Raw genomic sequence first — 26,224 nt, forward strand, 5'->3', positions numbered from 1 at the left:
TGACTCTTGCGAGCGGCGATTTACCACCGGAGCAGTAAGAATGGCGTACTGACGGAGGGGATGGACAGTCTGAATCAGAACCAGATTGGCGATGCGGGAGCGCAGGCAATCGCAGAAGCATTCAAAGTGAACACGAGGCTGGCCGAGCTCAAGTAAGTCATTTTCACTGCTACTGATGAATGCGAGTGGATGGTTTCCGCCGGGAGCATTCAAAGCGCTCACTGAGGGATGGTCAGTTTGGACAAGAATCATATTGGAGATGTTGGAGCGCAGGCGATCGCAGAGGTGCTGAAAGTGAACACGACGCTGTTGTATCTCAAGTAGGTTACTCTCGACGCTTCTTTTCGGGTCCTGGATGTCGAGCCACGGCGAGAACTGAACCTCCTACCGTTGTCAATCCTGCTCACCCATTGAGCGACAGTCTAGAATACAATTGCATTGGCAACGTTGGTGTGCGAATGATAGATACGGCACCCAAAGTCAACGGCAAGCGTGATATCCAGTAAGTTAGCCTTCCCAAAGATTGCCACTGATGCACACTGTTCTTTCGCAGCAATACTTGTTGAACTGGCCCTCCCGACTGGCGCGTATATCTTGCTTGTATTGTACAGCATCGACCGCCAGATAAACCCGCTTGCATTCTCCATGCTTCCACGGTTAGCAGCCGCCGAGGACCTTCAGGCTGTGTTTCGATTGCTGGTCAGCGGACCGGAGCTGGAGGCGGCTCAGGCGCCGACGTCTCTGCCAGCACTACCAGTCGAGATTGCCGAGCGCATGATGGACGAGGCGTATTACTGGCAAGGCGTGCAGCACGCCCAACGAGAATGTGCTGATGAGGGTCTGAACGTTACGGTGCCACGAAGCACCGATGGAAGTTTGATCCGCGTGAAAGCAATTCAAGTGCTTCGTGACAAAGTGGAAGCTCCCTACATCACCGATGGCGACATTTTTGATGTGATTGTCCGCGATGAGCAAGGTGCTGTTCGATACGAATGTGCTGCGCAGCCAACTGTGACCGATTCGACGCTGGGACTTGTGACGATCTTGCCAGCGAGCTCTCCAATCATTCGACAAATGCGCGAGGGTTGGCAAGTACAAGTTCGACCCAGCAAGGTTGCCTTTTACGTGGTGTATGAGGCTCTTTATGTCGGATACATCTAACGAACGAATGGCAATCATCGCACCCTTCTTGACGAGTACAATTGTTTCATTCAAACAGTCATGTGGTTGTCATCGCGTTTAAGTTCTCCAAGCGCTTCACAAGGGCTTCACAAGGGCTTTGACAAGTTGACAACAACAACAACCAACAACAACAACAACAACAACAACAACAACAACAACAACAACAACAACAACAACAACAACAACAACAACAACAACAACAACAACAACAACAACAACAACAGTGTGCAAAACAGTTGCCCTTGCCACAGGTCGATCAATACATACGATGCGCCTCGTCTCAACAAACACCGGAACAATACGAAGTTTCTCATTCATCATTCTTTCCCTTCCTTTTCTTTTTTTTCTGAGATTTTTTCACAACCGTTTCTCAATGGCTGCGCTTCTGAGACACATTGGCGGAACGGTCGTCGGTGCCGCTCCGCTGGCTGTGGCGTTCGCGTGCGCGCCGTCTTTCACCATGCTGTGGAGTGTGATGCGCGTTGCCACTGCGCCGCTGCCCATCCGCGTGTTTGAGCGCTGCGATGTCGTCCTGTACGATCTGTACCAGTCCTTCGTCTCGTTCTTCTACGAGCACTGGGCTGGCGTGCGCCTCGTCTTCCACGGCGATGTCCTCCCAAGCAGCGCCCAGGCTGCCACGATCGTCCCGCTCACGGCCGATGGGACCAAGCCGCTCCTCGAAGTCCAAGCCCATGGAGCGGCAGCCGTCGGCAATGCTGGTGCTGCCTCTGCTGCTGCCACTGCGACTGCTGCAACTGGTGCTCCCGAGGCCGAAAACGTCCTGTACATGTCCAACCACCAGTGCGCGGCGGACTGGGTGATGGTCGACCTGATCGCCTTGCGCCACGGGGCGCTGGGCCGCATCCGATACATGATGAAGCGCTCCCTCCGACTCCTCCCGCTCTACGGCTGGTACTTTGCCATGCACAGCTGCGTGTTTGTCCGCAAAAACTGGAACCACGACCAGCGCGGTTTGCTCGTCGTGCTCGATCGCTTCCGCTCGCGCAACATGCCCATCTGGCTCGTCGTCTTCCCCGAAGGCACCCGTTTCGAACCCACCCAGAAGCCCGCCATTCTCGAGCGATCCAAGCTGTACTGCGCCGAGCGTGGCTGGCCCCAGTTTGAACAGGTACACAAGTCGCAGCTGTCGAGGGCGGCGAAAAAGTCGCATTTCTTCCATGGGCTTTTTTGTTCTTTTTCTTTTTTTTTGCTCCTTCTTCTTTCTTTTTCACCTGCATGCCCGGAGTGTTGGGAAGAACTGCCAACACCGACGTACTCACCACGCACCCTCAAATCCCCCCCCCAAAACCTCCCGGGTCAATCATCCAAACAGGTTTTGCCACCCCGCATCAATGGCTTCCGAGGCTGTGTGAATGGTCTGCGCAACCACATCGACGCAGTGTACGACGTCACCGTCATGTACAGCACGTCCAACGATCTGGCTTCTGGCCGGACGGTTCGCGATCGCACTCCTAGCATGCTTGGTACGTCGGTGGTGGACCGGACGTTTGTGGTTGCCTTTCTTTTTTTGTTCGTTTTTCTGCGCTCATTTTGCTCTCTGTTTGCAGATTTGCTCGCTCGTCGGTACAAGCGCATCGATATTCACATTCGCCGCCATCCTGTAGAGGCGCTCCCCATGTCGGACGAAGGCATTGAGCAATGGCTTGTGGACAGATTCCAAGAGAAGAACAACCGCATCAAATCCTTCCTCGAAAACGGCACCTTTGCCATTCCGGAGGACGAGCATGCCACGTTTGTGCTTCCTCAGCTGGTGCGCGAAGAGCGCGTGAATCCTTGGCGCACCTTTTTCAAGAGCGTTCTGCTGGTGGCCACGCTGGTTCCGTTCGTTGCCCTTGAGAAAGGCCGCAAGATTCTTTTCTACTTTTGCACGGTTGGTACGCTTGCGGGCATGGCAGTTTCCTCGCGTTATTGATGGGCTGTCTATGTAAGCGCAATAATAGTATGCATTCTTTTAGTTCTTTTTTTTTTTGTTTTTCCCCTCTCCCCGTCCTTTGATCTTCGAGCTAAACAATGTCAAAAGGGAGTCGAAAAAAAAACATGATATCACAATTCAAAATCACATTTAAAACGGTACGCGCACCAACATCCTCAACAGCAACACATTACAAACACAAAAAGGACTCGATTGCACGACCAAAACGTCCAAGGAGAGTTTCGCACTCGACCAGAAAGACAAAGGAGCAGCAAAGAAAAAAAAACATGCACGCACCAAACACAAACAAACAAACACACAAACAAACAAACAAGAAAAAAAAATTGCAGCCCACTCCATTTACGAGCGAAGAATGCCAGAAAGAGCGGCCTCGACCAAAGGTACCAACTCGACAGAGCGAGTACGAACAGAGATATCGACAGAGTTGGCCTGCGGGCGAAGGCAAAGCTCAAACAAGACCCACAGTCCGTTGGTTAGCTTGGCAGAGAGATAGAGCAAATCTTGGCCTTCGACTGTGCGCTTGGCAATCGTGGAAATGTTGTTTTGACCAAGCTTGGCCTGGATGGTGTCGGGGTTGTTGGACGACAGCTGTGTGACGGTGAACTTGCGCTCGTTTGTGTCGGGGATTTCCTTCCATGCCGACAAATAGGCCGATCGTTCCATCTCGCCGTCCTCGCCAAAGTAGCTGTTAAGCAGCACGTGTGCCGTGAAAACAAAGACGTCGACGTTGTTCTTGACTGCGATTTGCACAGCGTTCAGGGGGTCGGTGCGTTGGACGACACCGCCCGTGGTCAGCGGCAACGAAACCTGCGTCGATTGGTTTGGCGGAATTGGGGCAGGGAGATTGAGGGGTTGGGCAGGCTGAAGACCAAAGCTGTTCTTGTTGAATTGGATGGCAAAGTTGCTCATGGGCTGCATGGCGCGGTTGCTCAGTGTCATGTCCAGGAAGATTTCACCACCGCGGCGAGCAAACGTGCCGGAAACCTCGAGGCCCTTGCCCTGAGCGGCAGCCAGCATGGTCGCCTTGGGAGCAGAGTACAAGCCTCGGCCAAACGAGGCAGCAGGTGCAGCAGCAGCAGCAGCAGGGTTGCCACCAAAGACGGCGTCCAGACCACCGCCGCCGAGAAGATCGACAGCGCCGCTGCCGGCACCACCAGCACCGCCACCGAGGGAAAGCGATGCGGGGGCAATGCCGGCGCCAAAAGCAGGAGCAGGAGCAACGGCGCCGCCAAAGCCGCCGCTGCCGTAACCACCGCCATAGCCAGAGCCAGCACCGTAATCGCCGTAGCCGCCGCCATAAGCACCGGACTGCGGGGTGAGATCAAGATCAAGCAGAGACTCGCCGCCCATGGCGCCGCCAGCCTGCGGCGCAGGGGTCGGGGCATTCGAGTCGGTGCGACCGCCGCCAAGGGCGCCCTCGTTCTCGTTCGAGTCAAAGGCAGCATCGTCGTCGCCGCCGTTGGCCTTGGAAGGAAGAGTGCGACGCGCGCCAGGGGTCTTGCCCTCCACAAAGGTGCTTGGGGGCTTGTGGTAGACGGAGGCGAGCGAGCCAATGTGGCAAATGAGCTCGTTGAGGAGGCCCGGCTCGAGCATGTCCGTCTCGTCGGAAATGAGGGGCTTTTCGCCGAGGACGACCGTCTTGGCGGCGGCAGGGTCGGACGAAAGCAGACGCCAGTAAATGTAGCCGCGATCGCGGAGATCTGGGTTGTCAGAGTCCTGGGTGGCCATCTGAAGAACCTTCTGAACCATCTCTTGGGCGCCGTTCGGGGCCTTGAGGAAGAGCTTGACGATGGCAGACAGCAGCTGCAGCTGGACTTGGGCATTCTCCTCGGGGAAGGAGTCGAGGAAGGCGCCGAGAAGCGAGGCAGCATTGTCAATGCGCTCCGCGTACTCGCCAACAATCCAAATCATGGACGCCTTCGCCTCGGGCTCGTCGAGCGTCTCGAGATTTTCGCACAGGTTGGCGATAATGCTCTCGTAGCGGTTGGGGTACTTGCGGAAGATGTCCTTGATGACGACAATGGCCTCCTGGACAACGTAGTTGACCTTGGTCTGGATGAGATCGAGCAGCGCCTGGATGCATTGCTCGGCAGCCGGCTCAATCTTGATGGCGCAGCGGCCAATGGCGCGGACGGACTTGCGAACAAAATCAACGTCGACTTCGGTGGCGTACTCTTTGAGTTCGGCCAGGACTTGGGCAACGTTGTGCTCTGCGGCCAGGCGAATCATAATGTCGAGCTTTTCCATCTTGACATAGATGGGGTCGTTGTACTGGACAAAGAAGACCTTCATTTCGTTCTTGAGAATGTCGGGGCGCTTCTGGACGACGAGGTTGATGTTACGGAGGGCAACATACTTGATCTCCGCCTCGGTCGACAGGAGCGAAATGAGCGGCGGCGCAAGCTTGCGGCACAGCGTGGAGACGAACGCGGGATCCTCAATCTGCTCCATGTACTTCATCAGCACCTTGACGGCAGACAGCACAACGGCACCGTTGGCGTGCGAGAGACGTGGGGTGACACGCTCGCAAATGCTCTGTGCTTCGCGACCGTCGCGCGGGTCGTAGACGGCGAGCGAGTCGAGAATGAAAATCTGGCCCCACTCGGTGCACTCGTTCAAGGCGGTGAGCAGCTTGTTCAGGGTGCCAGCATTCAGCTGGAAGAACTTGCCACCCGACGTCTCGTTGATCTCGCTGAGCGAGGCAACTGCGTTCGCAACGACCATCGGGTTGGGGTCGGCCAGCAGATCGCGCAGATCGTCAATGAAGCCCGAAGACTCGGTCTGCTCGGGATCAATGTCGTACAGCTTGGCCACGCAAACAGCCGCAGTCTTGCGGACGTAGGGGTCCTGGTCCTTCAGGCATCGGCGCAACGGCTCGAGCACGTACTCGGTGATGTCGCGCACGCGAATGCAGCCCATGGTGCGGATGGCAAGAGCGCGAATGAGGGGGTTGTCGTTGCGGCAGTCCTACGGAGGGGGGGGGGAAATTCAAGAGGAAACAAACAAAACAACAGGAGCAAAGCAAGCAAACAAAACAAGGGAGGGTCGAGTGTGGTGAGAAAAAAAAAAAAAAAAAACTCAGTTGGGAAAGCTGATGGCGTGCAAAGTGGCCAAAAGCAACCGACACCAGCAGAGAGAGTCTGCACGCTTGGACAAAATGCGAAAAAACAAAAATGCACAATCAAAAACATACGTTGACAAAAGTGTTGACGGCCATGATGGCAACGTCGGGCTGGCTCTTGGCATAGTTCATGACGTAGAGATAGACCAGCTTCTTGAGCTCGAGGTTGTCTGTCTGCATGCAGTTGAGCACGTCGGGGAAGAGGGACGAGACGTCCTTGCCGACAGTCATGCTGGCAATGACCTTCTTGACGGCATCCTTCCTGCGATCGCGCTTGTCGCTGTGCAGCTCAGCCTGGAGTTCGACGAGCTCGCCTGTCGATTGCAAAAAAAAAAGACAAGACAAGACAGCCATCCGAGAATCGTCAGTGATTCAAAACAACAACGTAAGGTCGGCAATACAACGAATTACAAAAAAAAAAAAAAAAAACCATTGTTCAACGAAATTTCGTACCCTTCTTTGTCGTGGAGAAGTACTTGGCGTCAGACATCCCGGAACAAAAGCTGTATGCAGAAGAGCGTTCGTCGTGTCAAACGGCAATCAGTGCAAGCGGGGCAACCAAACCAAGCAAGCCAAAGATCAACAATAGAAAAAAAAAAACAATAGAAAAGCAATAGAAAAGATTAAACAAAAAAAAAAAAAAAACCAGGATCGCTTCAATTTTTCGCTCGTTTTTGAGGGGGTTGATTTGCGAGTGCGCGCTGCTGGTCGGGCGACCGCTGAAACGAATGGATGGCAAGCGTCGCATTCGAAGGCGGAGGGACGTGCTTTGGAGGACAAGGGGGCGGGCTCAGGCGGAAACGCGCGAGAAACGCGATCGAGTCACCAAAAAAAAAAAAAAAAAAAATCACTTCTTCTTCTTCAACGACGCTGGGGCTTTTTGTGGGACTGCTCAGCTCGGGCAAGCACTTCAGCGTGGGCAGTCGCGGTGGCAAGTGTGCAGGGGAACGCAACAGGGGGCAAAATGGAGAACGCCGCAGCCGCCCAGTCACAGAGCCATCGCCGCAGAAACGCAAAACAAACACGAAAAAAAAAAAAAAAAAACGCTCCAATTCAAACAGGAAAAAAAAAAAAAAAAAAAAAAAAAGCTTTACAATCAAAATTCAATACAAAAGACTGAAATTTTGAGCTTTTGAGCATTTTGAGTTGAGATTTGGATTTTGGATTTTGGATTTTGGATTTGCAACGACAACAACAACTGAAATTTCAATCACGAATGAGAAAATGTAGTCAAAGAGTGAGGGTTTGCATGTTGCTGCTGCAGTGAGTGAGTGAGATTGAGACCAGTCGTCCATCTTCAGGTTTCATAGGAGTGCTCGCGTTTCCGCTCTACCACGCTGCCTCGCGCTCGCTCTGCCGCTTCAAGCCATGAACACGTTGGAAAGCGGATTGTCAGATGTGGCCGCTGACACTCTGATGCCTGACGTGCAGCAGGTTAGAGCGCGAATGGAGCACTTTGGGATGCTGTGGTCTTGCTCCTCCTCACTTGTCGCTGGTTGTGCCCGCTCGCATCCCGACAGGCGATCGCCACGCTGTACCCTGGCCCGGATGTGCCGTTCAATCCGGCTGCAGTCGACGCGGCGCAGGCCTTTCTGACCCGGGTTCAGCTCATGCAGGAAGCATGGCTTCTTCCACCACGGCTGCTCGATCCAGCCCAGGTGAGTTGGGTGTTGGATGATGCTGCGAGTTTAAGCATGCTTGTCCACCATCCCCTTTTGTATTTATGGGAGAGGCTCAACGATGAATGCGAGCATGGAGGGGGCTCCAAGCGAGTGGCTCACCGCCCTGATTTCCAAAATCTGTTTCTTGCTTCGTCCGGGGTGAGCTGCAGTCGCCAGAAACACAGTTCGTCGGTGCTATCATTCTACGCGAAAAGATTGCATCGCAATTCTCTTCCTTGCCCCGGGCGGACTTGCCTGCCATCCACCAAGTGTGCTTGACATCTCTGCTTGCTGCAGCAGCACAATCGTCGCGCCGTCTCGTCCTCAAGCTGTCATCGGCATTGGCGAGCTTGGTTGTACAAGCGGCAGCGGCAGACCTGCTCGGAGGCCCGCTGGAAGACCCCATCCTGTCCACAATCGCCATGATCGAGTCGGCTCGACTGCAGAATGCCGCAGAGACGTCGCAGAGCCATCTGTGCGCCATTGCCAACTTCCTCCTCATGATTGCCGAAGAATACCACAAGGCCATCTTGCAGAGCAGTGCTCGCCAGCGAGCGCGCGCAGTATTGCTGCAAAATGTTACGGCGGTCTTGTCGACAGCGATTGCGCTCTACGATCCGACACTTCATCAGCAGCTCGTCTATTCTGGTCAATTGCCAGCCTCCGTTAGCACTCAGCACTTCAATCCTGCCACCCTTTCCGCCCAGCTGGGGCCGAGCTCGGACAATCTCCGCGCAGACGCGGCCGCAGCCATGGCGGCCTGGATTGAGTACCTGCCGCTCGTGTATTCCCAGCGCGACCCTTCTTCAAGTACCGTGTTGGTCATCTTTGACATTCTCCTCCAAGCGTTAGTCGATCCAGTGCTGCTGCAGGCGGTCATGGACCACGACGATGCTGCGTCCACGTTGGCCAACAGCGCCACCGATGTCATCTCTGCCGTTCTCGCCAGCAGCCCGAGCGACGTTGGGCAGCAGCTGCTGCCTCGCGTGGCGTCGCTGGCGCCCACGTTTGCAAGTGCCTTGGCTCAGCCCAGCGAAGCCGACACTGTCATCTTCCTGCTCACCAACATCCTGGCCAGCCTGTTTCACGCGCACGCCGGTGCCTTTGTTCGGATTAGCACCGAGGAAGAGCTCTCCGTTTGCCTCGCGCTTGTGCACATGCTAGTCGGGTGCGTTGCGATCGAGGGCTGCTTTGGCCGCGACGAAACGGTCAGCGGTGCAGCCCTCGAGCCGCTCCATGACTTTCTCTATGAGCTTGGTGACCACTCTGACGCCAGTGTGCAGACCGCCATTTCAATGTTTGCGCCCGTCTTTTCGAGCCTCGTCCATGCGGCTTTGGCCAAGGCAACCATCCCGCTTGACTTTGACTCGTGGCAGGCACAGGAACGGATGGCGTGGCGAGAGCACCGCGTTCAACTCGGCGAGCTGATTGCTCGACTGATGGACGTGTGGCGCATGCCCTGTCTGGCGCAAATCAACTCAGCCCTCGTAAATGCCGTGAACGCTTCGTTGGACCCAACCCCGACAGACTCGCGATGGGTTTCCGTGGAGGCTGCGCTGTTTGCACTCAAGGCACTGGCAGAGTCCGTCTCTTCGCCCGAAATCGAAGCCGCAGTACTCGAGTTACTTCGTCAAATCGCCTCCCTTCCTCCACTTCACTTTCGTGTCACGTTCAACACGCTTTCTTGCTTTGGCGCATTCGCCGCATGCGTTCGGAAGGACGGCGAGCTGCTGGGTAAAGTGTTGACCACCACCGTCAATAGCCTCGCTGACAGCCGTCTCGTGCAAGCGGCTTCCACGACGCTGCTTCGGCTGTGCAACGAAGCTGGCGGATCGCTCGTGCCGTGGCTGGACCAGCTTTTGGACGCCTGCCTGACGCTCAACCAGACGCTCGAGGCCGGCGACGCTGCGCGTGCTCAGCTCCATCTCCAACAACGCAAGCAGAGGGCCGCGCTGCAGCAACACCGAGCCTCTGTGGCGGGCTCGCGATCAACTCAGTCGACTGCGATTGCCAAACTCCGCCACGTCCAGCAGCAGCACATGGATTGGATTGAGGTGGTGACTGCGTTGTGTCACGTCATCAGCTGGGCACCGCCCGACCAACTGTTAGGCTTGACCGAGCGCCTTGCTGGACCATGTACAGCGCGCCTGCAGCAGCTGGCTTCACAACTCGGCGACGAGTCGTATCTAAATGCCGTTCTGGTGGATGCTGACATGCGAGAAGCGCTGCTGGACACGATTTCGCGTGAGTTCCGCTGTTTGGCACGCATGTGCCTCCACATTGATCCCGCTGCAGCGCGTCAGTCCGAAGAGGACGACGAGATGGACGGGTTTGTCAATGTCGATGGAGACGACGATTCCGCGCGACTGCGCCTCCAAAATGCCTATCGACAAAGCCAGCTGCAAGAGCAGCAGCAAGCGGATGAGCAGCAGCGGCAACTGAGACAACAGCAGTTCATGCAACAGTCGCTCCAGGCAAGTCAGCAAGGGGCGCAACCTGTGGCCAGCCTGGTGGCCATGACCTGGCCAGCAGTCAGCGCCATTCTCACCCAGCTGTCGCGACTCGCCGCTGCGTTCAAGGACTCTGCACTCGATCAAGAAGCGGTCGATCAAGTGGTTTTGGCCGGCTGTCTCGCACTGAAAAATGCGCTGCGAACGGTTCGAGGAGGTTTGCTCGAGTTTGTGCCCGTCCTGGTGGAGACAATCGAGCAGTACCATGCAATGGCGCCCAGCGCTGGGTTTTTGGATTTGGCATGTCCATTGCTTGCTCAGTTTGGCGTCGTCGAAAACTGCCTCCCCAGCATGGCGTTGCTCGTGTCGCGTCTTGGGCAAACAAACTTGAGTCTATTCGCAACTGCTGGGCTCGATGGACATCCGACGGTCTTGGCTGGTCACTTTTCGCTTTGTGCCAGCATTCTAGGGCTCCCGCAGTTGTCTGCCGGCGCCGAGTGCTGGCAAGTTCTGTCTGCCACATTCCAACTCGCGTGCCAAGCCTTGCCCGTGGTTCAGCTCGGCAATATTGATCCGATTGCCAATTTCCTTGAAAAGACAGCACGGGCCTCCGATCGCTCCCCGGCCGTCTCGCAGCTGCTGCAGGAGGAAGGTCTCAATCTCACACATCAGCTATTTTTGGTACAGCTCATGATTGAATTGATTTGCTGTTGTTTTTTGTTGTTGCAGGGGGGGGGGGGAAGGCTGCGGCGATTGGTTTACCCATGCAATTAATTTACTAATAGTGTGCATCTTACCAGTCTATTGGCGGCGCACAGCCACGGGGCGCCTGGCCTCTGCTTGGCAAAGTCTTGTTTGTGCTTGCAAAGCGCTTGGGCCAATCGTTTGTTCAGTGGGCTGCGCAGGTTCTCGGCATCGAAGGCTTCCCGTCTCCGCATGTCTCTGAGCAGCAGAAACGAGATTTTCTGCAGCAAATCGTGCGGTAAGCGTCGACGCGCAAGAAGGCATTCTCGTGCGCGCACAATCTCATTTTGCATCTGATTTGGTCGACTGTGATTTCATCCGACAGCACGAGTGCTCAATCAACGCCAAAGCAATTCAATTCCAATGTGGTCGACTTTGGCTTTTTATGCTGCGGTTTTACTGCTGGCGCGTCGAGGACGGCGGTCTTGTAGCAAGCGCACCAAAGTCGAAAAAAACAAAACAAACCAAAGAAACCAAAAAAGAAGGGAATGGGGTTTATGATAAATGTACAAATAGATTAACGAGTAACCAACAAAGTGCAATTGCGAGGGTGTTTTACAAATCATCCACAAGGGAACCAAATGCGGAAAACTGCGAAGGCGGCAGCTCGGGCGGTGAGCTGGGAATGTCGATGTGCGAGGACGAGTGAGAGGATGGCGACGACCTCCTCGCGCGTTTGGTTGGCGAAGATGAGATTCTGGAGGAAAGGAGAGGTAGCCCACTCTTCACTTTCGGTCGGGCGGTTTGGTGAGGGTCATGGCAAACAAACGCATCGTCTGGGTCTGGCTGAGAGACGATCTGCTCGTCAAACAGCATCAAGGTCTGCGGGATGCCTGCTCCAGTTGCAGTCCAGTTCACAGAGCCGGCGGGCAGCGAGTTGAGCGAAGTGTGATCAAGGACGGATCGGTCATCGGGTGCCGGAGCAAGGAGTGACGGTTCAATGGCCGAGTCTTGCGAAGCGACAGGCGCAGCGTGGGGACTTTGCAGCGCGTCGTTCTCTGGATCGGGCGATGCGTCCCTGGCTGCTGCGGGTGCCTGACTAGCGGGATGCGCTGAATGGTCCTGAAAATTCAACCCGCCATTGTCCATGGATGGCTGCCACGCATGAATACTGGCATAAGAGTAGGCGACTGGCTCTGGATTGCGTTGTTGCGAGTAGTCATCCGGCGGCCGTGCAGCGATACTGCTAGACAGCCGAGGGATTGCCTGTGAGAGCACAGCTGCTCGAGTGACGTTGTGGCTAGCCTCGCCGCCCATTAATACGTTCAGCTGGTCAGTTAATGACGAATTGGACGAGTGGTCGTGTGCATGCGATGTTGACGAGCGGCTTGGGAGGGCATTCCGAACGATGAAGCGCCTCGGAGTAGCGTTGGCCAAGGAGTGTTCTGAAGCATGCTGGCTGCTTGCAAAACTGTCGTTCGAGTCCTCAACGCTGGGATCGGATTGAGGCGGCAGCGAGCCGTCGTCGTTGGCAAACATGGCGCTCGGCTGTCGGCGCTTCTTTTCTCGCCGCTTCTTGTGTCGCTTTGCTGAATCCGCTTGGCCATCGGAGAGACCACCGCCTCGCTTGTTGGAGACCAACGTGTTGGTGTTGGTGGCAGCAGCAACCTCACGAAATTGAGGAAACCGGCTCATGTCAAACGAGCAGGCGTCGACCCAACTGGCTGGCTCTTCTTGGTACTCGACATAGTGCTCGGGGATTGCTGGTCGGGGAAAGATGGCATCGGCGACGATGGGCGCAGGTTGCAGACCGACAGCAGGGGCGTGAGCTGCAGCAGATTTCAATGCTGTTGGCAAGATTGGACGCCGCTCGCTGCTGCTTGCACTGCTTGGCTCGCGCTTGAGGCCATGTGCGGGGCCAGCAGGACGAGCATCTTGGAAGAGATCCGGTGAGTGCATGCGTGGCTGGGCCGACGAGACGGAGGAGTTGCGCTGCTGCTGCTGCTGCTGCTGTTGAACGAACGGGAGGACGTTTGGATCGGACAGTTCAAACGTTTGCTGACGACTAATGGGCCGAGTCGATACAACTGTCGTGGAAGCGGTGACGACGGCTGTAGTTGAAGCATCGGGTGGTGAATACAGGTCCAGTGCTTCGCTAAATGCGGAGCTCTGACTGAGATGAACAAGCGGTTGTGCAGCATCCTCCCCACCTGCAGCCAAATCTGCGCTCGCGCTATCGCTGAAAACAATCAACGAATTGGAGGCAGTAGTCGCTGATCTGTTGCGTCCGTGTCGGGAAATCGATGGAAGCCGACGAGGAGACTTGGGCGAGTTGGATACAACAACCACGTCCTCACTGGGAGGACCAGTCGGACCGCTCGAGCTCAAGGACACGACAGACGCCTGTCTGAAACGCTTGCGCGAATGCTGTTCAGCGTCGATAGACGAGGCGGTGAAATCGCGCTCGGAAACAGTTCGCCGTTGACGAATCGGTGCAGCAGCAGCCACCTCGCGCTCTTGCGATGACATGTCCAAGGGTTGCGAAATGTTGTCCAGCTGCTCTGCTGGAGATGATGGCGTTGCTGCTGTTGTTGCTTGAGGCTGTCCCAGTGAGTCCTCTCCTGCTGTCGATTTTCGTCTGGAGAGCGACAGGGATTTCTGGGGGCGGGAAGACGGCACCAAGGTTGGTTGTCTTGTCACCGTTTCTTCCCTGGGATGAGAGGGGGCAGGGCATGACAATGCCTTTCGAAAATCATCAATCAAGGACTGCCGCATTTTTGGCCCTCGCGAAGGCGGTTTGGGCGCTTTTGGTGTGAGAAATGCGTCAATCTTGGCCTGGTGCAGAGCTGAGGCAGCTCGAGCAGGTGCGCTTGAGCTGCTGAGCGACTGCTTTGAAGCCGCTCTTGCATCTGCGGAATTGGAGGACGCTCGCAAATTGGGCGGGGCTCCGCTGAGCGACTCTGAGTTCGACAACGATCGCGAGCCTGCGCGAGACAGCGCTCTGGCCTCGACATTCGCCGAGGCTGCAGCAGCTAAGCCTGAGTTGGTTTTCGATGAGTTGGCGGAAGGAGCCGAGGTTGTTGCGTCTGCACTGCCATTGCTACCGCTCGAAGCGCTCCGCGTCAAGTCAAATCCTTCTCGATGCTCGGCGGACGATCGCTGCCGCAGCACTGGCATGAACTTGTGCCTGGATGCAGTCTTGGTCGGACGAGGCGGTTGCGGAGCGGCGGCGCTCGAAACATCGGTTTCAACAACGCGTCCTTGCACGGGTGGCGGTCGCGGCGGCGCCAAATCGACGGCAGATTTGGGAGTGGTATTACCTGCAAGAGCACAAACAAATCCAACAACAGCAAAACCCCCAAGTCACGGAGATTCACAGTGAGTTCCAAGCGTCAATGAACCACAAAAATTTGGCGGGAAACGCGAACTTGGCGCGGCAAAAAGTTGCAACTTGACAAAGGAACGATGAGCGATGAGCGGGTGCGACACGAGAGCACGCGAAGACAATGAATGCAATGCAAGAAGCGTTTTTTGTAAAAGTGATGATGGGAACGAGGTCGAAGCAGAGAGAGAGAGAGGGAGTGAGGGTGGAGCAGCACCTGAAAGCAATGGCAATGCATTGGGCGGACGTGTGCTCCGGCTACTACTACCACTCGCGATGTTGGTCGTGTTGGTGGACTGCTGGCGCTTGTGCTGGAATCGCGAGTCGACATGCTGGTCGAGCGGACGGAAGAGCGAGCGCGGTTGCTGCTGCTGCTGCGGACCAGACGAAGACGACAAAGCAGAAGCTGAGATCGACTTCACCATTGCATTTTGCAGCAAAACAAAAACCAACAACAAAGGGACTGAATCTGAACGAAGACGAAGGTGATTGGAATTATCAGCAAGCACGAAAAACCAACCACTTCACCTTGCAGCGGATCACTGTGCAAAGTGAATGGTATTGAGAGGTGGCAGAAGAGTTTGAACAAGCGATGATGCATCGAACACAAGTACTGTACTGTAGATTTGTAATAGAACAAGGAATCACGCAAAGACAGACGCACACACACACACACACACACACACGCACAAACGGCAGAACAAACTACACCAACAATCACTGCACAAAAAACGCCTTTTTCACCAGCTGTCTTCCGCTTGGAACATGATGTTGTAAAGACCAATCGTGGCAAAGATGAGCACGTTGCCAAACACGGTCAACAGCATGGCGCCGACTTCAATCTGGTCGAAGGAGCACGAAGGCGACGTTGAGCACAAACAAATCACAAAACCAACGTCAATTCCAGCCAGCGTTTCTCGCCAACGTACCGCTCCGGCGTGTGCCATGACTAGTGGAATACCTGTACAAAGAATAGCAAGCAACAGTGGCCTCAATGATGTCAATCGATTGTGAACATGCAGTACAAAACAAACAACTCAATCACACCAACATACCAAAGCCTGATACTGTCAGCGCAGCCGTCATGAAGCGACCCAAATCGATACACGGACTGTCAAGTGTGCCAGGCAACAGTTGCGACATGGTGGAGCGACAGCACGAGCGAGAGTGTGAGAAGAGCAAAAGCCCCCCCCCCAAAAAAAAAACAAATCTAACTCTACTTCCTCCTTTCCCAACGCACCTGCTGGCTGTGTAGCTGAAGGAATCTCGCGTGCATCGCTTTGCAATGTAATTTGGCAAGGGCGACAGAATGTAGGTTGTCACTGTTTCAAAAGCACAAGAGCAATGAGCGATTTCGACCTTAGAATTTGGTTCAAAATTTCGCTCTCAAGGGCCACTTACAGACCATCAGCGGCCAGAATTGGCTGATCATCCAAAAAGCAATCACCCAAGCACAACAACGCCAACCAGGTTGTTAGCACGCAACTGGCGTTTTGGTCAATGCAAAAATATAGAACGAACTCACTTGTTGTAGAGGACGCAGCCGAGAATGACGAGCATTGCGCCGACCGCGGCCATGAACGACAGCGCGACCAAGCTGCGAGGTGGAATCGTCCATTTTGTATCAATGCAAGATCCACATCCGTTAGTTGTAAGTTCAAGCACCCCATAGTGCAATGGATGCAGATTGAGTTGAAGAAACGCGTCACTCAGTCACTTGTCGCTGCCCCCCCCCCCGCGCTCCCGGCTGCTCCTCCACCCACTGCTGTGTGCTTGGAAGCACAGCACAACAGGAACAAGTGTTGCCCCTCCATTTGTCGTTTTTCGGCTGCTTGAGGCGGGAGATTGTTCGCTCGTCAGCAATGGTCGCCACACAATCTCACGACCGCCGTTCGCGTCTGCCACTTTGACACTTGAGGCTTGAGAGGGGGGAGTTACCCTGAAGGAACGCAAAACAGGACCACATGTCAGTCAGTCAGTCAGTCAGTCAGTCAGTCATTCATTCAAAAATGAGCTCAAGCAAGAGTTGAGTTCTGAGACGAAAAAGACACTCGAAATCTGACTCGAAATCTGAGCGAGATTGTCAGTTTACTTCGAATGCCTGGCATCACTGCACTGGATGAGAGATGAATTACAAGACTGACTGATGATGCAGCATCCAAAAAGTGTAATAGTAGCAAGGGGACTTGACTCTCAGTAAGTTTGATACAGTGCTGAGGCAGCAAAATCCGCTATTGCTCCCTGCCTGTTACTGCTGACTGGTCGACCATTCGCTCAGACTAGTATAGCCGAACGCAGCAGTCCAGAGTTTTCTAATTCTAGTTTTCCGACAAGGCCCCCGCCCCCACCAAGTTTGTTTCCAATTCTGAGAACTCGAGCCCCGATTCTTGATGCGCGCGAGTCGATTGGCGCTGACTGGCGCGTTTGCCATTGTCGCCCTGCTGGGACTCTTCTGGCTGAGACAGCCGCAGCCGCCATCGTCGTCGTCGCAGCATGGTGATGACGGCCATTCAGCTGCAGCGGATTCAACGCGTGATGGTGATTTGGCCGCCGAGCTCGCCTCGTGGCGCGTGCATTGGCCGACGACCGTCCACAGCGACCCGCTGAGCGTGCGTGCTGCCGTCGGGAGGCCTGCTGCATGGACGTACCTCGATTCGCAGTGCTCCAGCCCGGCGATCTGCGAGTCGCTGCTCGAGAACGCGCCCTGTCCCGACGGCCCGACGCCCGCACTGACGCCCAGCGATCCGCGGTTTGGCAACCACCCAGAGCTCAACCTGCCAAGGTGCTCGTATCGCCGCATTGCGTCGTGCTTCCCGCGGGACTTGCAGACGTGCTTTGCGCGGAGATTGCTGAGCAACCACTGGCTCGTCATTGTCGGCGATTCCGTCACGAGGAACACGCTGATGGAGTTTTTCATGCGACACCTGCCGCAGTCCGAGCAAGTCAAGCTGCAGCTGTCCAGCGAGCGGAATCTGCATGTGCCGAGCTCGCAGTACCAGTTGAGTCATGGTCAAAGTTGTTTTGGTTTAGTTTTGTATGTTCTCAGTTTTTCTCACTCGAACAAATACTTGTTTTTTGTTTGTTTTTGTTTGTATTGTTGGTGCTGCATCACACGCTACCGTGCATTGGGCTGCATCTCGTTCCTATGGTTGGATTTTTTGTTTTTTGCAGAAACGAAGACTACTTGCTGTTTGGCAGGTTTCTCGTCACCTTTCGATTCATCGGTGGTGCTGGCGGCAACCAGACGCGTGACAATCTCGTTCAAGGCGTGAGCTTGTCGGCGGCGGCGCGAACTGCTCTGCTGTCTCGCTTGAGCGCATTGCTGCAAGCGCGAAACGAGACCATCCCGGACGCGGAGCTAGACGTGCTCTACCGCAAGCCGGACATTGTGGTCATCAACTCTGGCTTGTGGGACTCGCGCTCATCCTCTCCTTCCTACCGTCCAAACTACTATGGTAGCATGCACATGTGGCGACGCGTGCTGCAAGAGCAGCTTGGCCTCGATGCGAAACAGCTGTACTGGCGGAGCTCGACGCCCGTGTCGCCCGAGCTGCATGTGACCGACCAGCAGCGCAAAAACATGACCAACGAACGGATTGCCGAGCTCAACTGGATTGCGCATGATGTTCTCGTACGGCAAGCGCATTGGCACAGCATTGACGCGTTCACGGCGGTCGGCGGCTTTGTTCCGCCTGTCGACGCGATCAGCTACGATGGCTATCATCCGACGACCCTTGCATCCTGTGCGCTGAACGACATGGTATTTGGAGCAATATGTGACAAAGAGGCCTCTCCGCTATGACATTCCGTGTCATTGTCCATCGCATACGCCCTCTTTTTGCGAGCCTTTTTGTACGTCATCCCCCCCCCCAACTCGTCAATGTTAATACACCGTGCGATCTGCCTCTGTCTGTTGCCTTTTGCGTCTGAGTCTGGTTTTCTCCATTTAGCTCTCTTCCCAATCGCAGTATCCATGGCTTTGTCTTTTTGACATGTCCTCTCGTACGCCTGGTCTTCCAATCCAAAATCCTAATCCTTCATCCATCATCCAATATCATCATCATCCACCAAATCCGTAATCCAACCCAGTTCTTGTTCCACATTGAAAAACTCGAGCCAAATCCCAATTTCCCATTGCAATACAAAATCAATACAACAACGACACAACATGGCAACATCGCCCGCAGCAGTCGCTCTCCCGCCGAGCAACTTCTCTGCGGCTGCATCATCATCATTATCATCATCTGCGACCATGAGCACTGGCAGCGGGGTGGGCAGCAGCAGCAGCCTCGACGACCCATCCGCTTTGAGCACCGCCGCTGCTGCTCGACGGGCTGCTCAGTCGCCGACGACGCCGCGGTCGCTGAGCCCCGTCGGCACCTGGCAGTCGCATGTGCTCAAGTCGGCCTACTTGCTCAAGGAAGGCGCGAATGTCAAGAACTGGAAGCGGCGGTTTTGGCGTCTGCATCCGAACGCGCTCTCGTACTTTAAGACCGAAGCGGTAAAGGGACTCTCGTGCCGCTCATACAACAAGAGAATCCAGACCAGTGACGAAAGCATTGAGTATTCGTTTGAGGGGAGCGGGGTCGGGAGGGGGGCGAAGTGGTGGTGGATTGAGTCGAAATGGCTCAGAAAAGCACGATTCCGGCCTTGTTGACGAGCCATCGTCAGCAACAACCAGAGTCATGGATGGATGGACGTAGTGATTGAGCAATGTCACAACAAAAATTACTGCAAGCATCGCATTGATTGTTGGGTGAAAAACTTACTTTCTGCTGTTGAATAGGACTCGGCTGCAACCGGAACCGTCAATCTGAAGGACATTCTGGGCGTCCAGCGATCAGGACGGCATGCGACTCGCCCATTCACATTTGCAGTCATCACCGAAGGCAGGACGTTTTACATTCAAGCGGAATCGTCCGACGAGCAGGACGCCTGGATGGACGCAATCGTGGCTGCCGTCATTGCGCGCGACGGAGACGTCGTCTACCCCGAATGGTTTGTTGCGAAAATGCGTGTTGCGTTTGACCGATTCGACCACGACAAGAACGGCTGGCTGGACCGCGACGAATTGTTTGAGGTGAGTTTGGTTTTTGTTTTTGCTTTTCTTTTTTTTTTTTTTTTTTTTTGTTTCAAGTTGGTTGCGTTCGTCTCGACTCTTCAACTCATATCGTCCAACAAACCAAACCTACACCACAACCCTCCGCAGCTCTTGTCCACACTTGGCCGAACTGTCTCGACCTCGGATGTTGAAACAACAATCTCGCATCTGGACACAACTGGGAAATGCGCCATTGACCTTCTCGAATTTGTGACTGGAATTGTTTACATTTTCAGAACTTTCCGAGCGCGCTCCTTCCTTCCCGACGGCATGGACGACGAGCCGATCGAGTCTGGCGCTGCTTCTCCGCTGCAGCAACAGCCACCACCGCTACCGCCACAACAACAGGCAACCAGTGGTGTGCTAACTCCGCCTCCTCGCACTAAACGTTTAGAGCGACAAGCCGCGGCAGCACAGCAAGCGGCGTCTAGCGGCACATTATCGGCCACCGCCCAACTCCAGCTTGTGCTATCGCAGCAGCAACAGCAGCAACAGCAGCAACTGCAACAGCAACAGCAACAGCAATCACAACAACAACAACAACAACAACATCAACAACATCCCACACAGCTAAGCACGGTACCGGAAACACCGTACTCGCCTTCGGAAGCAACCAGTCCCCAATCAGGAGCAATTACCCCTCGCAGTGCGGATAGCGTGGCGAGCGTTTCGTCAACCGACATGGTGAATCTTCGGCTTGAATTGGAAGAAACCAAAGCACGTGCGCGAGAATTAGAGGTCAACGTGAAGGTGGGATTTGCACCAGTGATTTCTGTTGTGCTGTCACGTTGGACTTTTGTTTCCTACGCGATTGGAAACGACACACTTCTCACTTTGCCACCGACTATTGTTTTTTCTGTTTCATTCGTCCATCATCCAGTTGTTAATGACGGAAAACCGGGAACTTCGCAATCTTGTTGTGGAGCTGCAGGCTGAATTGGAAAACTCAGGCGCGTCCAAGTCCGCTGCAACAGAGTCATTTGCTTAGGCGAGTTGCTACCTCGGTGCGGTTGTTGTTGAAAAAGGCATGCTTTTTTTTTTTTTGAGTGTTTCTCTCTTGCGTTTATTCTGTATTCCATCTTGCGTTTCATTTCAGGTGTTGGTGTATCAAACCACAAGTTATTTGTGCTCTATCGTAGCCGAAATTCAAATCTTTGAAGTGATGAGGTGAATTAAGAAGAGAGGGGGGGGGGTATAATGGATAACAATGAAAAAATTGGGGCACCGACAAAGGAAGAACAACGAGCGTACAGCACAACAATAAAAACCAGTTCACGTTGTGCTGCTTATTCGTTCGCATCAGAATGAGAGGCCGAGTCGTCATCCTGATCTTCTGGCTCTTCATCATATTGGTCAGCATCGAAACCAGTCGCTGCTGACTCTGGATCATCGGTTAGATCGCCATTATTTGGAGCATGGGAGCGACTCGCAGACCGCGTCGCTACATTGGGGGGTTCGAGGTGCAGCACTTCATACTTTTTGTGCATTCGCTTGTGCTTTTGCAAGTGATCTGAGCGTGCAAAACGGCTGCCGCAGACTTCACACCCGAACGGCCGCACACCAGTGTGCGAGCGCGTGTGACGCGAGAGCTCGTCCGAGCGGCTAAAGCGCCGACCACAGCCAGTGTGGGTGCACTCGAACGGCTTTTCGCCAGAGTGCCGGCGAACATGTGCCGAAAGGTGGGAGCTCTTGGTGTAAGTCCGCGTGCACCCGGCAACGGGGCAGCGGTACGAACGATCCTTCTGCGAGGCAATCGTAAATTTCGTCTGCCGCATTCGATTATTGATTTCTGCCAGTTTGTTTGGCGAAAGTTGCGGTTCATTGTTCCGATGCTGCTCCAATTGCTGCAGCCAGACATGCTGTGGTGTTTGTTCTGCTTGTCGTGGTTGTTGTAGTTGTTGTTGCTGCTGTTGCTGCTGCTGCTGCTGCTGCTGCTGTTGTTGTTGTTGTTGCAGGTTGGGGTGCATCGGTTGAATCGGAATTGGATGCAATGACTGTTGAATCGGAGCTGGCTGCTGTTGTGCCTGTTGAAGTGGACGCTGCTGTTGAAGTGGACGCTGCTGTTGCTGCTGTTGCTGCAACTGCGGTTGTGCCAGCTGCGACTGTTGATGATGAGCCTGGTGCTGGATTGGCGGGAATGCCACCAATTGCTGCTGCGGCTGCTGCTGGAGCATGTGCGTCGGGTTTGGCACGAACTGCCCGGGGTGAGACCCGTACAGTATTGGGGTGACGTTGTGGGCATCGACTTGGAGCTGCTGGTGCGCATGATTGGGCAAGAGGAGTGCAGGATCGGTCAGGTTCGGATGCGTGTTCATCTTGCCAGAGTACAGCATTGCGCCGTCCAAAGAGAGCTGTAGCACTGGCTGCTGGTGTTGCTGCTGCTGGTACGGATAGGGGTTCCATCCAGACCCGCCGCTCATACTCGGATTGCTGACCGACGAAGAAGACGAGGATGAATGGCTGGGCGGGTGCGAAAATCCCGAAGAATTGAACGTCGTGGGAGAAGGAATGCTGCTCATGAAATTCAGTCCGTCGGCCAGGACTAACGGCGCTACGAGTTGAGAGGATTGGAGCCCAGTGCTGCCTTGCACAAAGGATTGCTGGTGTTGGTGATGCAGTTGAACCTGTTGCTGAAATTCACCCTTCGGAGCGTAAGCATCAACAGCACCTTCAAACTGAGAGGCAGCTTGTTGCTGCTGATACGGATGGAGAGATCGCCCCATGGGTTGCTGGAGCTGAGGTTGCTGGAGCTGGTGTTGCTGCTGCGGCTGCTGCTGCTGCTGCTGCGGCTGGTGTTGTTGTTGCTGCTGCTGTAGCGCAATGTTGGAAAACATGGCCGGTTGCACCATGGCAGAGCTACCTTGGGGTCGGCCATAAGACCCATCCATAAGCCCAAACGGCATTTGCTGAGCTAATGCTGGATGGGAAGCATTCGGTGCCTGCGGCAGCCGCTGTTGGGCAGACACTTGGAATGGGCCTTGCTGCATCTGCAGCTGATGCACTTGCTGCAAATGCTGCAACTGCAACTGCTGCTGCTGCTGTTGTTGTTGATGGTGTTGCTGCTGCAGTTGCATGTGTTGTTGGTGTTTTAGTTGCTGTTGCTGCAACTGATGCTGATAGTGCTGATGCAACTGCTTTGCTTCTGGCCAATAGTTGTGCGAGTTTATGGCGCCGACCGCGGAAGGGTACTGATACGCCTGTCAAACGTCAAACGCAGAAAAATCAATCAGAAACACAGGGGTGGTTGTGTGGTGTGAGAAGTAAGCGAGGAACAACAGGCTCAACAAAATCGTTCGCAAACGAGCAAACAAAAAAACTTACCCATGCTTGCGCTTGGTTGGAGGGTTCTGGCGCAGAGTTGTTGCTGTTGGTAGTACGTGTATGATGATTCGGCGAGGTGGAGGGCGATCCTGAGGTGGCTTGATCACCTGCAGATGATTCGCCTCCTGGAATCGTGAAAGGGTTGCTGGGCAATGCCGGGCCACTGCCATTGTTGTGATTGTTGTGGCCAGTCGAAAATCCAGCAGCACTTGGTCCACTTGTAGAATTGGGCGTTGGTGCGATGGTTGCCATCGTGTGCGGGGCGGGGTTCAGAACAATCAAGCCTGAGCTGCTGTTCGGCGTCGGAGGTTCTCGTGCACCTCGGGTGCTGGCCACACTCGTGCTCATGCTTTTTACACTACCATCCGATCGCGAGCCGACCGTACTCAGGGCACTGCGATCGAACGGGGCTGGCTGCTGTTGAAGTGGCGGCAGTGCCTCACCCTGCAAACTCGCGCCACCACCATTGCTCGGTGCATTTGGCGCCGCGCCCGTGTTGACCCGTGATGCGGCAGCAACCCATACCAAGGTGCTTAATGGCGACGATGCGTCTGAGGCAGCGTGTACGCTCGATGGCGTTTGAGGCGGAGATGCAACTGCCGACTCGTGCGCCTGCTGCGAAAACAAGAGCTGCTGCTGCTGCTGCTGCGGATTTTGCGCGAGGCCATATAATTGCTGCTGCTGCTGCTGCGGTTGTTGTTGTTGTGGTTGTTGTTGAGAGTGTAGCATGCTGCTACCAGTGCCGCTGCTGCTGCTGCTGCTGCGCATGCTTTCGTGGTGTTGGAGGAGTGCCGCGGTAGCCGCAGACCCTGTTGTTGGTATTGTTGACTCCACCGCATGCTGCTGTTGGGGCGGGTTGAGCAGGCGCTGCATGGCATACTGCTGCTGTTGTTGGTGGAGTTGGTGCTGTTGTTGGTGTTGCTGTTGTTGTTGTTGTTGTGGTTGTGGCTGTTGTGGCGGTTGCTGCTGCTGCTGTGCCGGGTGTTGGTGACTGTCCACCAACGACGGCGGCGGCGTGCAGTACATTCAACGCGCGATCCGGGTTTGTTTTCTTGTTATTTGTCTCTGCACGAACGACGATCAAGCACACCTATCTTGAGAACAGCCAGCCCTGGTCAGACAAAGCGAGAGAGAGGAGAGAGCGAGGCAAAGTCAGATAACAGCACAACAGCACAACAACAAGTGAGATTGAGCAGCAACGCAACGCAACGCAGAGAGTGGAAACGCATCGAGCGGATGAAAGGTGGACGACGAGTTAGGGTGAAGGGGGGTGAGGGTGAGGGAGTCAGCTGCTAGGAGACGGTCGCGCAGGCATCATGAGCCGGAATTTCGCACCGGTGGATGACTCTTTAACTCGGCACCGGTTTGAGATGTGCGAGTTGTGATGCTGGTGTGTTTCGGTGCAGCGATGCATCACTCAGCAGCTGTGCAACGACATGGTGATGGCGGGCGCGTTTTGTGGGTTGTGGGTTGTGTCGCGAAACAAGGCGAGGCGACGGAATGAACAAATGCTTGACAATGCAAATCCGCAAAAATCAAAAGAAAAAAAAAAAAAAAAAAAAAGAGCCAGAAGCGGGAGAACGACCGACGACAACGCCGCGAGTGATGAATGGAGGGATGGATCTCAACGCCAAAACAAAAAAAAGGGGGGGGGGAAAGCAGCAGCAGATGGAACGGCGAAAAAATAAAAACAAAAACAATACAAAAAGCACGAGGCTGGCGAGACCTTGTGTGTGAATTCTGTGGTTTGGGCAAAAGAATAAAAAATAAAAAAATTATAGAAAGAAAAACGAACTCGCTCTTCATCGCCGACGCCAGGCGTGAAAAGAGTCGGCAGAACGAGACAAGAGCGAGACAACAAGCCAAAAGGGACGAGAGGCACGACGAGGCGTGCAGCGCAGAGCCCCACGCACGACACCCCCGTCGCTCGGGGAGGAAACCAAAAAAAAAAAAAAAAAAAAAAAAAAAAAAAAAAACTCGTTTTTTCGCCATTCCAGCTTCCACTTAAAAGAGCAGGCGACAGAGTTTCGGGCTCTCCCACTCTGAGGCTCTGGCATCCAGCCTCCGACGGCCATCGCTGCCCTCTCGCTCTCCTTCCTGCCTGCGTGCGTTGATCCACTGATTGCCAGCAGCTCTGGTAGCAAAGAGGAGGGAGGGAAGCGACTCACACTTGAAGAGAAAAAATATAAAACATAAAAAAAAAAAGACACACACACACAGAAAAAAAAAAAAAAAAAAAAAAAAAGGAAAACTGGCCGCAAAACGAGATCAAGTCGCTGCACTTGTGGCTCATATGCATGAAAGCACGATACGCTCAACAAACCACCAAGAGCAAGCAACTGGATGACCGGTTGTTGCAGTTGTGGAGATGGCGGCACACAACGTGGGGCTCAAGAGCAATAGCCGAACAACGTCCAGATCAAAAAGGCAAAACAAACCCAACATCTCATCAAAACACCATGCGTCGAGGCACCCCGAAGGGCCCTCGCGCCTCTCTCGCACGCGGGGGGGGGGATGACGCATGTGTGCTCGAGTGGTGCGATATCAGCGACTAGAGCGGCAAGTGCCGGACGAAGAGCCGCAAGACACCAAGAAAAAAGCCAAAGCACACAAAACGCGTGACACGGTGCGAAAGATGAGAATGGCGTGGGAGGGAAGCAACCCGAAAAAAAAAAAAAAAAAAACTCGACACACCCTTCCACATAGCATGCCCGTCCACATCGCCCGGGGAAGGAAAGGAACGACACGTAAAAAGATGTTGCTTTGATAGTGGAAGACATCCGGCAGGGGAAAGAGAAGGGCACAAGCGAGGTGTTGGTGCGAAAAAGCAAAACCATAAACAGCAGCGGCGAATAAATTGTTCTCCAGCGCGCGCCATGTTTGTGTGTTTGCGTATGTGCGGGTGCGTCTGTTGGGTGGGATGGAACGAAGCTGCATAGGCCGCATTTAATCGTAGCTGTTAGAGTCAATATGCTCCTACGCATGGTATGCTTTTGCTCGTGACAGGAAAGGGGCGAAAACAATCATCAGAATGCAGCTAAAATGCACCACCGCTCATTCCGTTTCGAAAACATCCAGGTGTTTTCGGCTTCCTTCTTCCCTCCCCCGCGCATACCCGAGGTGTCGCATCTCAAAATCGCTCGCTCGCTCGAGACTGTACTCGTGCTTCAAATCCCTTGTACCGTTCAGGGACTATGGGCAGCGTGCCGCTCTCATTGCGGGGCTTGGAAATTGGGCCTTTTTTTTTTTTTTTTTGGGTCTTGGCGCATGACGCCCATGACCCCGAGTGGATACGCCCTGCCCCCGCCCCTGCTCTCCCTCCAGACGAGATGCAAGATATGCAAGTGGTTTCCACTGCATGCTTGCCC

General features: G+C 54.4%; 7 protein-coding genes across 7 annotated transcripts; 4 read left to right on the top strand and 3 right to left on the bottom strand.

Moving 5' to 3' along the window:
* The first annotated feature begins 1,356 nt into the window (after nucleotides 1–1,356).
* CAOG_03602 (1-acylglycerol-3-phosphate O-acyltransferase) lies at nucleotides 1,357–3,250 on the top strand. Its single transcript, XM_004363273.2, has 3 exons — nucleotides 1,357–2,311; nucleotides 2,516–2,666; nucleotides 2,751–3,250. The coding sequence occupies exons 1-3, from the start codon at nucleotides 1,451–1,453 to the stop codon at nucleotides 3,113–3,115; spliced, it is 1,377 nt and encodes a 458-aa protein (XP_004363330.2). The 5' UTR covers nucleotides 1,357–1,450; the 3' UTR covers nucleotides 3,116–3,250.
* CAOG_03603 (adaptor-like protein complex 1 beta 1 subunit) lies at nucleotides 3,228–7,376 on the bottom strand. The gene is made up of 4 exons (XM_004363274.2): nucleotides 7,352–7,376; nucleotides 6,711–6,760; nucleotides 6,330–6,571; nucleotides 3,228–6,103 (listed from the first exon to the last, which is right to left on the bottom strand). The coding sequence occupies exons 2-4, from the start codon at nucleotides 6,745–6,747 to the stop codon at nucleotides 3,476–3,478; spliced, it is 2,907 nt and encodes a 968-aa protein (XP_004363331.1). The 5' UTR covers nucleotides 6,748–6,760; nucleotides 7,352–7,376; the 3' UTR covers nucleotides 3,228–3,475.
* A 125-nt stretch (nucleotides 7,377–7,501) lies between these two features.
* CAOG_03604 (hypothetical protein) lies at nucleotides 7,502–11,644 on the top strand. The gene is made up of 5 exons (XM_004363275.2): nucleotides 7,502–7,691; nucleotides 7,778–7,915; nucleotides 8,089–11,049; nucleotides 11,169–11,350; nucleotides 11,438–11,644. The coding sequence occupies exons 1-5, from the start codon at nucleotides 7,626–7,628 to the stop codon at nucleotides 11,541–11,543; spliced, it is 3,453 nt and encodes a 1,150-aa protein (XP_004363332.2). The 5' UTR covers nucleotides 7,502–7,625; the 3' UTR covers nucleotides 11,544–11,644.
* CAOG_03605 (hypothetical protein) lies at nucleotides 11,602–14,881 on the bottom strand. Its single transcript, XM_004363276.2, has 2 exons — nucleotides 14,652–14,881; nucleotides 11,602–14,372 (listed from the first exon to the last, which is right to left on the bottom strand). The coding sequence occupies exons 1-2, from the start codon at nucleotides 14,857–14,859 to the stop codon at nucleotides 11,668–11,670; spliced, it is 2,913 nt and encodes a 970-aa protein (XP_004363333.2). The 5' UTR covers nucleotides 14,860–14,881; the 3' UTR covers nucleotides 11,602–11,667.
* A 1,860-nt stretch (nucleotides 14,882–16,741) lies between these two features.
* Nucleotides 16,742–18,339, top strand: CAOG_03606 (hypothetical protein). Its single transcript, XM_004363277.2, has 2 exons — nucleotides 16,742–17,432; nucleotides 17,606–18,339. Exons 1-2 carry the CDS (start codon nucleotides 16,825–16,827, stop codon nucleotides 18,234–18,236), a joined length of 1,239 nt encoding a protein of 412 aa, XP_004363334.2. The 5' UTR covers nucleotides 16,742–16,824; the 3' UTR covers nucleotides 18,237–18,339.
* A 191-nt stretch (nucleotides 18,340–18,530) lies between these two features.
* Nucleotides 18,531–20,664, top strand: CAOG_03607 (hypothetical protein). The gene is made up of 4 exons (XM_004363278.2): nucleotides 18,531–18,935; nucleotides 19,221–19,514; nucleotides 19,644–20,285; nucleotides 20,416–20,664. Exons 1-4 carry the CDS (start codon nucleotides 18,603–18,605, stop codon nucleotides 20,521–20,523), a joined length of 1,377 nt encoding a protein of 458 aa, XP_004363335.1. The 5' UTR covers nucleotides 18,531–18,602; the 3' UTR covers nucleotides 20,524–20,664.
* CAOG_03608 (krueppel-like factor 16) lies at nucleotides 20,551–25,068 on the bottom strand. The gene is made up of 3 exons (XM_004363279.2): nucleotides 25,025–25,068; nucleotides 22,857–23,967; nucleotides 20,551–22,732 (listed from the first exon to the last, which is right to left on the bottom strand). Exons 2-3 carry the CDS (start codon nucleotides 23,880–23,882, stop codon nucleotides 20,822–20,824), a joined length of 2,937 nt encoding a protein of 978 aa, XP_004363336.1. The 5' UTR covers nucleotides 23,883–23,967; nucleotides 25,025–25,068; the 3' UTR covers nucleotides 20,551–20,821.
* Nucleotides 25,069–26,224: the final 1,156 nt, after the last annotated feature.

This window comes from Capsaspora owczarzaki (genome assembly GCF_000151315.2).
Source record: "Capsaspora owczarzaki ATCC 30864 unplaced genomic scaffold supercont2.5, whole genome shotgun sequence".
NCBI classification, from domain to species: Eukaryota; class Filasterea; order Ministeriida; family Capsasporidae; genus Capsaspora; species Capsaspora owczarzaki.

Excerpts from the sequence above, each read along its gene's own strand:
- CAOG_03602 (XM_004363273.2), top strand. The coding sequence starts at position 1,451 with ATGCGCCTCGTCTCAACAAACACCGGAACAATACGAAGTTTCTCATTC. Across the intron at positions 2,312-2,515 it reads GCTGGCCCCAGTTTGAACAG|GTTTTGCCACCCCGCATCAA; the intron begins GTACACAAGTCG and ends TCATCCAAACAG. Across the intron at positions 2,667-2,750 it reads TCGCACTCCTAGCATGCTTG|ATTTGCTCGCTCGTCGGTAC; the intron begins GTACGTCGGTGG and ends CTCTGTTTGCAG.
- CAOG_03603 (XM_004363274.2), bottom strand. The coding sequence starts at position 6,747 with ATGTCTGACGCCAAGTACTTCTCCACGACAAAGAAGG. Across the intron at positions 6,572-6,710 it reads CTTCTCCACGACAAAGAAGG|GCGAGCTCGTCGAACTCCAG; the intron begins GTACGAAATTTC and ends TGCAATCGACAG. Across the intron at positions 6,104-6,329 it reads CCGTCAACACTTTTGTCAAC|GACTGCCGCAACGACAACCC; the intron begins GTATGTTTTTGA and ends CCCCCTCCGTAG.
- CAOG_03604 (XM_004363275.2), top strand. The coding sequence starts at position 7,626 with ATGAACACGTTGGAAAGCGGATTGTCAGATGTGGCCGCTGACACTCTG. Across the intron at positions 7,692-7,777 it reads TGATGCCTGACGTGCAGCAG|GCGATCGCCACGCTGTACCC; the intron begins GTTAGAGCGCGA and ends GCATCCCGACAG. Across the intron at positions 11,351-11,437 it reads TTTCTGCAGCAAATCGTGCG|CACGAGTGCTCAATCAACGC; the intron begins GTAAGCGTCGAC and ends TTCATCCGACAG.
- CAOG_03605 (XM_004363276.2), bottom strand. The coding sequence starts at position 14,859 with ATGGTGAAGTCGATCTCAGCTTCTGCTTTGTCGTCTTCGTCTGGTCCG. Across the intron at positions 14,373-14,651 it reads TGCATTGCCATTGCTTTCAG|GTAATACCACTCCCAAATCT; the intron begins GTGCTGCTCCAC and ends GTGCTCTTGCAG.
- CAOG_03606 (XM_004363277.2), top strand. The coding sequence starts at position 16,825 with ATGCGCGCGAGTCGATTGGCGCTGACTGGCGCGTTTGCCATTGTCGCC. Across the intron at positions 17,433-17,605 it reads GTGCCGAGCTCGCAGTACCA|AAACGAAGACTACTTGCTGT; the intron begins GTTGAGTCATGG and ends TGTTTTTTGCAG.
- CAOG_03607 (XM_004363278.2), top strand. The coding sequence starts at position 18,603 with ATGGCAACATCGCCCGCAGCAGTCGCTCTCCCGCCGAGCAACTTCTCT. Across the intron at positions 18,936-19,220 it reads CGTACTTTAAGACCGAAGCG|GACTCGGCTGCAACCGGAAC; the intron begins GTAAAGGGACTC and ends GCTGTTGAATAG. Across the intron at positions 20,286-20,415 it reads AATTAGAGGTCAACGTGAAG|TTGTTAATGACGGAAAACCG; the intron begins GTGGGATTTGCA and ends TCCATCATCCAG.
- CAOG_03608 (XM_004363279.2), bottom strand. The coding sequence starts at position 23,882 with ATGTACTGCACGCCGCCGCCGTCGTTGGTGGACAGTCACCAACACCCG. Across the intron at positions 22,733-22,856 it reads CCAACCAAGCGCAAGCATGG|GCGTATCAGTACCCTTCCGC; the intron begins GTAAGTTTTTTT and ends GACGTTTGACAG.